General features: G+C 38.3%; 2 protein-coding genes across 3 annotated transcripts; both read right to left on the reverse strand.

Annotated features, from left to right (window-relative positions):
* Positions 1-2149: 2149 nt before the first annotated feature.
* On the reverse strand, positions 2150-6801 carry LOC144656348 (uncharacterized). Its single transcript, XM_078516576.1, has 3 exons — positions 6393-6801; positions 2963-3307; positions 2150-2687 (listed from the first exon to the last, which is right to left on the reverse strand). Exons 1-3 carry the CDS (start codon positions 6720-6722, stop codon positions 2199-2201), a joined length of 1164 nt encoding a protein of 387 aa, XP_078372702.1. The 5' UTR covers positions 6723-6801; the 3' UTR covers positions 2150-2198.
* Positions 6802-8319: 1518 nt separating this feature from the next.
* On the reverse strand, positions 8320-12072 carry LOC144656347 (uncharacterized). 2 transcript variants are annotated; one of them, XM_078516575.1, is made up of 3 exons: positions 11591-12072; positions 10260-10595; positions 8320-9665 (listed from the first exon to the last, which is right to left on the reverse strand). In XM_078516575.1, exons 1-3 carry the CDS (start codon positions 11948-11950, stop codon positions 9180-9182), a joined length of 1182 nt encoding a protein of 393 aa, XP_078372701.1. In that variant the 5' UTR covers positions 11951-12072; the 3' UTR covers positions 8320-9179. The 2 variants fall into 2 exon arrangements, with proteins under 2 accessions (XP_078372701.1, XP_078372700.1); XM_078516574.1 differs by having other exon boundaries at positions 10260-10598.
* Positions 12073-12526: the final 454 nt, after the last annotated feature.

Genomic DNA, 12526 nt, shown 5'->3' on the forward strand with positions numbered 1-12526 from the left:
TTTTACAAAGAACAATCGTGAAGATACCGATGACGTCATGTTTCCTGACGAGTTTTTAATGCAGAATAAACCGAAAGTTGAAACATCTTTTGAACTTCATCGGAAATCGTCGGCAAATTTCATTACACTTCGGGAAAGTTCGAAAAATGCTTGGAAATGCGTGTATGGCCTTCGAACAACACTCGGACAATCTTAGTAAATCTTTGGTCTAGAAATTGCAAAAAAATTCTCGAAATTGCGAAAAGGAGCTCGAAAGATGAAAAGTTGCCGAGCACAATCTTGACAGTCCTAGTCTCGTTCTACAACTGGTATGGCCCTCTGTTTTTAAAGTTCCCGGATATGCCATTGTTTTCAGACTTCAATAGTTCTTAGGATTCATTGTTGTTGTTTGTTGTTGCTGATCAACAACTTCACGTACTTTAACATTATTATATATCTATATCGTCAGTAAATTGATGTTAATTCCAAAATGTAATAAGGAGAAGAAACTGGTCGACAGATTAAATGCTTACTTTATTTTCCTTGTTTGATAAATGTAACTATCCTATCAGTAGTGCTGAGATCTTAAATCTTAACGTTGATCGGAAGTAATACATGTAACAGATAATACGTATTTACAAACGTGCCCTTTTATCACCCAAACAAGAAACTGACAAATAACTTTAAACTATGTGTTGTGGAAAAATATATAACATAAGTTCCTAACAGCACATTCTTTGCAGCCGTGCATGGAAGAAGTAAACATCTCAACAATATTCTCCTATCTCGTATTAATGGCTTCTTATCGGAAAGATATAGAAGAAAAAGTTTAACTTAATTTGATCAACCGCCACCTAACAAGGGAACCCCTGAAGAAGTGAATTGATCAACACACAAAATCCCCCTCTCGAGCTCCCTCATGAAATTCGATCAAATTCGTGCACTGGCGCAGGACTGCAAAGATTGAAAGCGTATGGAGGTCGACTGTTGGCCGCGCTGGGAACACCCATGAGCGTCTTATAGCCGAGCGAGTAGAGAGAAGGCCTAACTTGTTCTAATCTGCCACTTTCGGTGCCATCTTGGTGCCAAGATGACACCGAAAGTGGCATCGTTTCGGCGTCATCTTGGTACCAACGAAACGTTGTTCCGTTTTTTCGCTAATCGTATTATTGTTAACTATATAATTATTGTGCAATCTATAAACACAGGGTTTTAATATAATTCACTGAGTGAGACATTTTAGATCACAGACAATGCAAATACCACTCTCTTGTACGTAGGAATTCAGATACCTGAGCCTGCTACAAAAAAAGAAATCTTCCAAGACAATCATAAAGAGAGTCAATCGAAAAAGGTGCAAGAGTCCTTATGTATTCCACTACATAAGCTCAAAGATCGTGGCTTACTGGTGATCTTAGCAATTTAAAATTAAGGTTTTCATTGTCTTCGCACTTTTCTTTGAAAAAATTGCAGTTCTTTAGTTATCTTCATAATGCCAAATGGGTCAAGTTATTTCATACAATACGTTGTTTCTTTTAACGTCAGGATAAAGCGACTCGTTAATACGGACAACAGACATTTCTTTCTACCCTAAACTGATATGCATTCATAAAAAACTAAACTCGCCAATACAGACACAAATCAGTCGCATGTTGTGCTATCAGTTGTCTTCAAAATCAGTGAAAGTCTCAATTTAGATTCTTCCCTGCCGCTATTCATAGTAATTATTTGGCAGGCAATATCGCAATATCATTTGTAGTTTGGCTGGGGAGAAAGTTGAACATAACTGTTGAAACAGAACTTTAAACAGTGGTCTTCGTCAGTAAGATAGAGATCGGACGCTTACTTTGGTACTGTGGAGAAGATTATAGGCTTCAAACGCGTACAGTGAAAATCATAAAACCGTGAACACTTCTATTCAGTATTGAGCTTGGATTTGAAAATCGTTGCAGAAAACCATCCAATGATAGCTCAAAATAGTGGAAAATGTTAAAACATGGACAGTGATGGAGTCAAAAGTTTTTTTTTGTACAGTTTGACAACTAGTTTCTCTAATTTTTCTTTTTAAATATAATTGAAGTGTTTACGGTTTTCGTATTTTCACTGTAAGCTTCACAAAAAATCAAAACGTAGAAAAAAATGCAGAAAACTTTATGTTCTGTCATCGTACGGACAGCCTTAAGGTCATAACAGATCTTCTGGGTTTTGTCGTCAGGAAATTACTTGCCTCCAATCCAATACTGAGTCGTTGATTCTAGGTTTGACGTGCAGCGGAATATCGGATTTTCAGTACCATAATATCCAAAGTTGTCCTCTCTATTTGCATTATCACCACTCAGAGTTCCGTCGAAATCGCAACCCATTCCACTATTATCAGAACTGTCGATGTGCAGATGGTAAGAACCTTTTCGATACCAGGTCGCTGCCGTGCAATCGACGCATTCATTTCCCCGGATGTTGACAAGTTCGTACTTTCGGCAAGTGCTTGACACCGAGGGTGTGACTGTGATTATGTCGAAGTCTTCAAATGAGGCTCGCAGGTAATCCCTATATACCGTGCCGTCTGTGTTGTATCGGCAAGTAGCTCGCCAGTGAGTTGACTGATCTCGGAGCCAAAGAAGGTAATGCCGCTTTATCAAGTACGCCTGCCAATTTGGGGAATCACCGCTGACCGCACTTGAATCAGAGTAATCGTAAAAGACCGCACTCTAAGGGAAAAAAAGAGAATAGCTTTAGTCAGCTCAGCTGTGAACTTTGCCGATGCCATGCAGCGTTTTGTTTTTAAAAAAAGTTCAGAAGTTTTGATTAAACTATTGAAGTAATTAAAACAACCGAATCTGCTTGGGAAAGGATACTACAGCTTAACAACCATTGCAATGCTTTTTGATCCCTTAACCAGTTGCACGTTTTGTTAAGTTATGTAGCAGGATACTGCAAGATGCCCAGCCCATTCACCAGACCCTTTCGCGCTTACGAAATTTACCTTGAAAAGGTCTTTGTTGGACAAACTAACTGACTCGAACAAATTCCACGCGAACCCGGGCTCTGAATCAAAATCACAGAATACTTTGAAGATTCGATTGCTGTCATCGATAACTCTGTACAATCCAGACTTGTTGACGCCAGCTGCTTTGTAGTCCTGACAACTTTTTCTCAGCTGAATCTCGCAGTGTTTTCCAAGAAAAGGCAATGAACATGAACAGTTGTACCGAACGCTCGCGGGCTCACAGATTTCATTGCAGGTTCCTCCATTGAGACATGGATTGTTCTCACAGCAGCCATTGGTGCACGTGACTTCACCAACACATGGCGCCTTGCTTCTGTGAATCTAGTAAAGAAAAGGTTGATTTTGTTAAAGTAAGATATATGACAGGCACTGTCTAGTTTGACACCTCCTCCTCGATCCTCTTTCCAATCAAAAACGGTAACTCTAGTAGCGCCGCCTCGACACTTTCCACGTACACTACCTACCTTTCCCACGAATAAAGTGTCAGGATCGTGTCACAAATAGGGATTTTCTGAAACAGGCAGGCATCTGCAGCAAATACGCCAAACCCAGCCACATGCCCCTACAATGGCTTGGCGACGTTACTAAAATGGAGAATGGAAGAATCCCCGAAAAGATGTGCTGTACAGAGAGGTTGTCGGCGGATCATAGACCCCCTTGAACACCCTGCGGTACTGCGTTTCAAAAATGTCTGCATGCGCAGCTTGAAGGCTGACGACATCAAGTCTAATAACCTGCGAAACCACGGCGGCAGAGCGCAACAACCGCATGAAGACAGATAATCAAAACTGGTGAGCAATGAAACCAGACAAGGGGGCCAGAAGAGTCTCAGAATAGCCGTTGGAAATGAGGAGAGAGTGACGACAAGGGAAGAAAACAGCACCTTGACCACCAGATCCTGCTTTCACCTGCAGCTAATGTAACAAGGCCAACTGCCGATGTAACATTGGGCTGTACTGCCACAACCGGCACTGCAGCTTTACAACCGACTGATCATCGAGGCAGTACTCTATCCACTGTCTATTGTCCGTTTGAGAAGACAAAATCCAACAAAAGCAACATGACAACTTTAAAGCTCCCCGCACAAAAAGAATAGATCAGAATACTTCAGCGCTTTAGGATAGACTCAAAAAAAGACTTCGCCTATTTTGCGAGGAACTCAGAATATTTTCAGGAAAGTAAGATCACTGATTGTGCATTCGCGAACAGTTCTTGCATATCCTTGATTTACCTAATATAGACAATATAGGCTTAATTTAAGGAATGAGTAGACTTCTGTTAAAATTAAAAACTTTAAGCTTTCGGGATTCATAATTTCTACAGCAGGGCCGTAACTAGCAAGAGGCAAGACGAGGCATTTGCCTCGTCTATATTTTTACCGAAAATAAAAAACAAAATATGTTTTGTTGGGAAAATAATCCCCAGTTGAACAAGATTGATTTTTCTTTAAAAATGCCTCAAGAAAAATGTATCTGAAAGAGATTCAGAGCTTCTAGATTTCAAAATTTTCCTAAGGGTCTGCCCCCATAACCCCCTAGCAAGATCTTGCCTCGTCTATGCCGAAGGTCTGGTTACGGCCCTGTACAGACGAGACTCATAACATTCTTTTTGGAAGTCACAAGTGCCGACATGCAGTTGGGATGTGCTTCGCTTGGCTCCGCTTTGAAAGAGCCTTTCCTTCTTTTCTTTATAATCGAGCAGGGTGTTTTTTTACTGTGCTACATGTCAGAAGGACACCTTCTGTCCGGCCAGACTTCAAAAAGGACTTGAAAAGTCTTGAACAAGAAAATAAGCAGTACAATTCAAAATGCTAATAAGAAGGTGATGATTCTAGAAAAGTCATCTATGTCCGCTAAAAATATGAAGAACTAAATCATCAGGACACGTCTTAAAAGGTTGATGAAATTAAAAAAAAAATAAACGGTGTCTTTAAAAATTTCCAAAAAAAAAAAAAAGAAGGAAAATTGAGAGCTTAAAAAAAATTAGGTTTGTAGTCCAAACAACAAGAGCAGGATATCGGCAATGTGAACGAATCCCTTCACTTTCAGTTACCATTGAGGAATATTACCCAAACATTTTAATTAGAGTGTTATTGAGAATAACGTGTTTCCTTAAGATCACAGCGTCGAAAGATAAGTTCCATGACATTTGGCATAGATTTGAAGCATTTTCATCAAAGCAGTGTTTGTTTCCCAGTTCATTTACTACTGTTTTATTGTGCAAAAAATACGCTTTGAAACGTTTTAGTTGTGATTCTGATTCGAAAGCACTTAAACATGCAGAATTTTCTTATGAGCAGATGATTGTGTAAAGTTACGTTTCATTGTTTCCAAGGTTTTTCTTGTATACACTGTTGTATAGTTGTCATGGCGATATCATCGATTTCACTGAAAATGCATCATTGCAAACTTCAATCCAAAACAAATACGAGTGTAAATTAACTTTAATTTTACGTCGATCCGAGTATGGAAAGTCTACCAAAAAGCCCACTGAATAAGTCATGTATGGTTCCCCAAACACTGTTTAATCTGAAAATTACACAATATAATTCTTCACCTTGACATTTTGCTCAAGAAAAGTTGGTTGTGCGATTGTGAGCCGACGTTCCTTGACAGTAGTAGGGATCTCGCAATCAATAAGAAAATTTAATTAGCCGCACCAACAAAATTTATAACGAAGGCATTTACAATATGGAAAATTTTATGCTTTTAATTTACGTCTGTTGTCAAAAGTTGACATCTTTCATAAATAATAAACAGTATTTCGCATTATGGAGTCCACACTCCCGTTATATAGCGGAAAAAAGTTCTTCAAAGTGGTCTACATACCATTATACTTGATAAACGTTTAGTTGTCAAATATATTATTGCAAAAGAAACGATATTTAAGTAAAATCGCCTTATATTCCATGCTTTTTAATAGAAATTTCCCTGTTGTTTTTCGTGCGCTAAACCTTAAAACGTCCCTTAACTGAGTTGCTCGTTAATTACGAATTTGGGCATTGCTGAAATAAGTCCTCGTAAACTATATAACCAACTATCTTATGAAGAGAGATTGGGAGGAAATTGGTTATAGCTGTTGATGTAATTATCCTAGTTAAAACATAAACTGCGGGCATTAATCAAGCAATTCTAGTAATTAAAAGCCCCTACGGTGGCACTTCTTTATACCTAAAAAGTAATTTTAATTTCTCATGCGTCAAGGAAAGTTTCGATATTAAAAAACTAAACAACTAAAAATAGTGGGTCTGGTTATAACATCGGATTTTTGCAACAGTCCTGGCAGAGTTTACTTGAAGTCAAGAACAAATTTAAGACCGAAGTACTTTCACAGTGTTTTTATTATTATTATTTTTTGTCCTTTTTTGGTATAAAATATAAATAGCAGAATAAAATTTACTCTTTACCTCCCTCCGTAGGATGTAATATCTTGATCCTGGTGAATGCTTGAGAGAGCTTTCGTTGGTAAAATGATTTCCTTCATTTAACTCGCAGTATTTCTCTTCGTTGTTTTCCTTGTAGTTGAATGACAAACATCGACAGTCCTGTATACACCAGGTGTAGCACTGAACTGGGTTTAACGTGACAGAATTGTGAAAAACATAGCCAGCAAACTCTGAGTCTTGCACGACATCTCGGTGCACATCAAGGGAGATCTTCTCGCAGCTTCCTGTTAGACAGATTCCCTTGACCCGCAGAATTGTGAAGAGAATTGAAAGACACTTTATAGAAAACATTTTAGATGATTGAACCGCAGCGCGCTAAGATATCAGCATTATGCATGACTTTTTGCACAAAGCAGATTACGCAATCAATAGGGGCGAGGATGATGAGTGAGTCGGTGAGCTTTGTCTCCTGATAGATAAATTTTCACGTCAGAGCTCAATTGAACTTTTCTTATACTCAGCAAGAAAACGTAACAAACATCAAGAGCTTGGAAAAATTAATATAAACAATGTTGATTTGTTCGGTGTTGTCAAGCCGTTGTTATGTACTTATTGTGTTAGAATGGCCCCTCACGTCACCTGTCATTTGTGTTGCATTGCAATGAAGTCTGTTATTGATGTGATTATACTTTAAACGAAGAATTGCGCCTTTAGCCTTAGAACATTTTCACATATCATGATGAGTGATAACATAGGTACTGTACTAAGCTTTATGCAAAGGCCCTGTTCCTTTACTCGGTGAAAAATTTCCTTACCTCGCCGCAAAATTGGTTAAATAACAAATATTCCCGATTGTTTACATTTTAAAGATAAGTGGAGGTATCGATTACAGAAATGTCAAATCTCCCATAATAAAAAGTGGAAAACATTACAACATACAAAATTCATAAGCGATAACAATGTCATCCTGCTTTGCTAAAGCTAAAATTAACTGCAATCAATGTGTTTATATCACGAGCATGGATAAAAGAATCATGCCAGTGTGCGAAGGTAATGAGTTGGACTCCCACTTGGGGAATCAGAATTATTTTCTTTGTCCCGTACGTAGTCGTACCAAACTCAATATAGTTGCAAACAATTAAGTATAATTGTTTGATAGCTTCCTGTAAGACAGCCTCCTTTGTTCCGCAGAATTGTAATGAGAAATGAAGAAACATTGCAAACAACACATTTCGTTTGCTGATACTGAATGGGTGAAGCCAGGTGATATCTCGTTAGATTTAGCAATATCGTGGCAGAAATAAATTTGAAACAGTTAGAAATTTTGGACAGTTAGACCGTTTCGCCTCAACCTTAGTTATTTTAAAAATATGTGGAAAATTAAATCAATCCATCAATCGTTTTTATATGTACGGCGTAGGAGAAGCTGGTGAGCGCGTTAATCGCAAAAAAATGTGTAGCTATGGATTGAAAGAATATAGGAAGGATTCTTCAAAGTAAATTTGCTCAAGTATGACAGCCTAGCTGCTGGTATCTGATTGGCTGCTGACGGAGGGTTGTGTCAGGGGCCAACAAGCACTTCGGTAGTCCAAGTGACAAACGAGGTTGTAAGAAAATTACGAGCCCAAACTGACGGTTTCTAAACAGTGTCATTTTTTTCCTTTTCCACTAGGCGTTCTTTGCGCTGGTCCTAACTAACCGGACGCCTGGAAGAGGCTCATGTGACTTGCAAAATGAACTATTTGCTATCATACCTTCCCTCTTACATGTGAATCTAGTGGCCTAAAAGGCCCTTGCTTGAAAACGGGGAAAAGGACTTTAACGATTTGCACAAGACCCCAAACTTTTCTTTGATTGACGGTGCCAGGATTCTCCTAAGAATAGTCTCTTTTGTCAAAAACTTCAATCTTTATTTGCCCTTTTAGATCTAAGTTCTAAGTTGCAACTCAGAAACAGCCCCAATATTACCTTACAATTCAACTTATAATTATTATATATAACTGGCCACAAAATATCCACAATTATAAATGGCAGACGGTCAAACTGTTGCCGGCTGGCACCTAACAATCAATTGACATTTGCACTGACAAGAGCAAAATGATGCAAAATTGAATTGATATCTCACAAATGCAAAACATTTTAAATGAAATCTGACGAAAACTCGATAGTTTAACATACAACTAACAAATTACTAAAAATATAAGTTTAACAACTGCAAAATGTACAAGCAGCCAATGTCGACTAAAGCATCATACACACGACCAAGTGACATCTGAGTGACATCTCACATTTTAACTGCCATTTGATAAATGGCCCGAAATGTTAACTGATATGCAAATCGTTTCGCTTTTGTCTTCCTTAGTAATAAATGACAAACGTTTAAAATGTTAATTGAAAAGTGATTTTTCAGGATACTGCCCTTTCCTGACCTTCAAAAATGTCGTGAGAAAAGAAAATTATGTGCATATAGTTTATGTGTGGATAAATGAAAATCTTAGCAATTAGCAACTCAAGGACTTTACTCTAAGCGTCTTTTCAGCTTTGGATCAGTGTCGGATGAAGTATGAAAAGAGAAAGCCAAAACTTATCAACCTTTTGTTTATGTAGGTGGATGTATTTGCATCTGAGCCTCTTCATGAATCATTAGTGTTATGTACATACCATGAAGTGAGAGGAGAGGTTCGACTTTAATTTCAGCGGTTTCAAACAAAATGCTAGTTCAAGAAAGAGTATATTCTATTATCGTTTTTCGGTAGACAAGTGCGGGACTTAATATTAACTGATATTATGTCCTCTACTGACACAATATTACTGGCCTCCAATCCAGAACTGAGTCGTTGCTTCTAAGCTTGAAGTGCAACGGAATTTGGGATTTACAGTACCATAATATCCAAAGTTGTCTTCGCTAGTTATGACATCACCAGTCTGATTTCCATTGAAATCGCAAACACCTTGAAAAAAGCTGTCGATGTGCAAAGGGTAAAAACCTTTTCGATACCAAGTCGCTGCCGTGCAATTTGTACACTCATTTCCCCGGATGTTGACAAGTTCGTATTTTTGACAGCTGCTAATCACTGAGGGTATGACTCTGATGATGTCGAAGTCTTCAATTGAGGCTCGCAGGTAATCCCTATATACCGTGCCGTCTGTGTTGTATCGGCAAGTAGCTCGCCAGTGAGTCGACTGATCTCGGAGCCAAAGGAGGTTATGTCGTTTTATCAGATACGCCTGCCAGTTTGGGGAATCACCGCTGACCGCACTTGAATCAGAGTAGTTGTAAAATACCACGTCTTTCTATAAAGAGACAAAAAAGAGAAATTCGAACAAGACTGAAAAGGGGACAAAACTCGGTTAACTATCGCACAGTTAAACACATTTTGTTAGCAATAACAGATGCCTTACGAGTCTAGTATTATCATAGGCGTACGGGCAATTTTTTTGCCATGGGGGGGGGGGGGGGGGGGGAGGAGGGGGTGTACCATTTGCCCAAAACTTATTTCGCAGGTCGAAAAGAAACGAGTGTCACGCGATGCACTAACATAGACCTACATATGATTTTATCATTTGAGCTTATAAAACACAATTTCGGCGGCCGAAGATATCAACGATACGATCCATGTGATTTACATTACACCCCCTCCCCCCTGGCCCGTACACCTATGAGTGTTATAACCTTGTTTCTTTTATACAATTCAGCACTTAAAATTTCAAAGGTAAGAAAATTATAAAAAGAGGTTTAAATAGAATGTGGCTTCTTTCCTGTTTATAAGGTTGATTATCAAACAAATTAATTCAAAAGCAAAGAAAAATGTAGTCTCCTTCGCAGTCGCTATTTGGAATGAAAATGAGAAGAACACACAAAATAATATTTCCTTTATCCATATTTACCTGGAAAAGGTGCTTGTTGGACAAACTAAATGACTCAATCAAATTCCAGACAAACCCAGGCTCTGAATCAAAATCACAAAATACTTGGAAGGTTTGATTGCTGTCATTTTCAATTGCATACAATCCAGACTTGTTGACCCCAGCTGCTTTGTAGTCCTGACAACTTTTTCTCAGCTGAATCTCGCAGTGTTTGCCATCAAACGGTACCGGACATGAACAGTTGTACCGAACGCTCGCGGGCTCACAGATTTCATTGCAGGTTCCTCCATTGAGACATGGATTGTTCTCACAGCAGCCATTGGTGCACGTGACTTCCGCTATACATGACGTCACTGTCTGCTGCAACGGAAATTAAACAGAGCAAACTTATAAAATATGCATGGACGCGAGCTTTACTTAGCAACAGTGTGGTAGCAACAGGGTGGTTCCTTTTACTTCACTTACAACTTTTTTTCTTAAGCTTTTCCGCGGGATTACTCGGATCTCAGCTTATAGAATATATTTTTGTAATAAACATTGAAACGTTTCCAGTCTTGCACTTTCTCAACACTCATTGCACGAAGAACACGACCAAAACGATTACTCGATTAAGGTCATTGCCCTGAAATAGAACTGAACACAATTTTTTTACTAAACTTCGCCTACTGGTTTATTACTTTAAAGGAACTTAAATTATGAAATAAAAAAGGGGGGTCACCAGATTCGTTTTGGAGCAGTAAGACCTTGTATATTCCATATAATTCCTTTAAAATTCCTCTGCGAATACCAGCAAAGTACACGTTTTTAGCGATAATTTATTTTTCAAACACAAGAATTGATCTGTTTTCATTTTACAGAAAGAATTTGTTCGCTACACCCAAAATATGAGAAAAAATTGATAGGTCACCAGACTCGTTTACGAGAAAGCGACAATTTACTTCTCTCGCGGACTAAGCCACATAGAAAAAAAAACCGCCATTTTGTTTATGTGCGCGCGCTCGCGCTTATTACGCGTAAAATTCTGCGCAGTAAGGATGCGCAATGCAATACAGGGCAATGACCTTAAATGTTTCATTGCAAATTGAAAATAAAATGAATACGTATGGTCTCTGAATAAACGATTTTTTTTTTCAAAGTTCCAGAAGAATAGTCTTGGGTTTTTTATATTTTTTGGAAACATTGTTATTAAGAAGCTATGCTGTCATTGCTAGTATGAAAGACTGTCAATAAATAAACAACGAAAAGCAGCTTTAAATTAAGAGAAGGAAAAAATAATTGGAATGTGTAATATAACAAGGTGGAATAGAATAAAAAAAGTGGTGGAAAAGAAAGCTATTTGTGTCGAACTTTACCTGTCGGTGGTATTCCCTGCGAAGGATGTAATAACTTGATCCTGGAGAATTCTTGAGAGAGGTTTCGTTGGTAAAATGATTTCCTTCATTTAACTCGCAGTATTTGTCTTCGTTGTTTTCTTTGTAGTTGAACGACAAACATCGACAGTCCTGTATACACCAGGTGTAGCACTGAACTGGGTTTAACGTGACAGAATTGTGAAAAACATGGCCAACAAACTCTGAGTCTTGCACGGCATCCCCATACACGTCAAGAGGGTATTTTGGACATGTTCCTTTGTGGCAGTGGGTCTTTGCTTCAATAAATTTCCAGCGAAGGTGAACAGTAAGAAAATGAACCAGGAACGTAGCGACAATCATCTTTTATATTTCCCCACAGATCGGCTTGTCCTTTTCACCTCGAGTTCAACTGGATCTGTATTGCTCTGTGAAACCTTCTGCATAGAGAGCATATAAATGAACAAAGTTCACCTGTTTTATTTTTATTTGTTTTGTCACCTGCTGTTGATTTCGAAATGTTAGTGGCTTAAATTGTAGCTTATTAGGCAACTAAGTTATTATTTTTTAACAACGGCTTATTAGCGCTTTTAAAGCCTTTTTAAGAAGCTCGACAAATTGCTGTTTTAAATACCTAACGGTGTCTCCTAACGTGAAAAAAGTAAATGAAAACCAGGCACATAAAATAGTTGTAGTAAAACTCTTTCTAATTATACATTGTCAATCTAGCCAATTTCATTTGCTTTTAGCGTTCTCTTGTCGCCATTTGTCTAATGCAAAACTAATATAAAGTTAAAGTGGCAGTGGGTCTTTGTTTAAATAAAATTCCAGCAAAGTTGAACAGTACGAAAATGAACAAGAAACGTAGCGACAATCATTCTTTATATTAAGGCGCAGCTCAGCTTGTCCTTTTCACCTCGAGTTCAACTGGATCTGTAT

This window comes from Oculina patagonica, chromosome 6 (assembly GCF_052425735.1).
Source record: "Oculina patagonica isolate OP01 chromosome 6, crgOcupat, whole genome shotgun sequence".
Classification (NCBI taxonomy): Eukaryota; Metazoa; Cnidaria; class Anthozoa; order Scleractinia; family Oculinidae; genus Oculina; species Oculina patagonica.

What these genes read in the sequence shown, in the direction of transcription:
- LOC144656347 (XM_078516574.1), bottom strand. Translation starts at nt 11,950, where the DNA reads ATGATTGTCGCTACGTTCCTGGTTCATTTTCTTACTGTTCACCTTCGC. An exon ending in GCAGGGAATACCACCGACAG is followed by an intron (nt 10,599 to 11,590) that starts GTAAAGTTCGAC and finishes TTTCCGTTGCAG; the next exon opens with CAGACAGTGACGTCATGTAT. An exon ending in CCAACAAGCACCTTTTCCAG is followed by an intron (nt 9,666 to 10,259) that starts GTAAATATGGAT and finishes GTCTCTTTATAG; the next exon opens with AAAGACGTGGTATTTTACAA.
- LOC144656348 (XM_078516576.1), bottom strand. Translation starts at nt 6,722, where the DNA reads ATGTTTTCTATAAAGTGTCTTTCAATTCTCTTCACAATTCTGCGGGTC. An exon ending in ATTACATCCTACGGAGGGAG is followed by an intron (nt 3,308 to 6,392) that starts GTAAAGAGTAAA and finishes TTTCTTTACTAG; the next exon opens with ATTCACAGAAGCAAGGCGCC. An exon ending in CCAACAAAGACCTTTTCAAG is followed by an intron (nt 2,688 to 2,962) that starts GTAAATTTCGTA and finishes TTTTTCCCTTAG; the next exon opens with AGTGCGGTCTTTTACGATTA.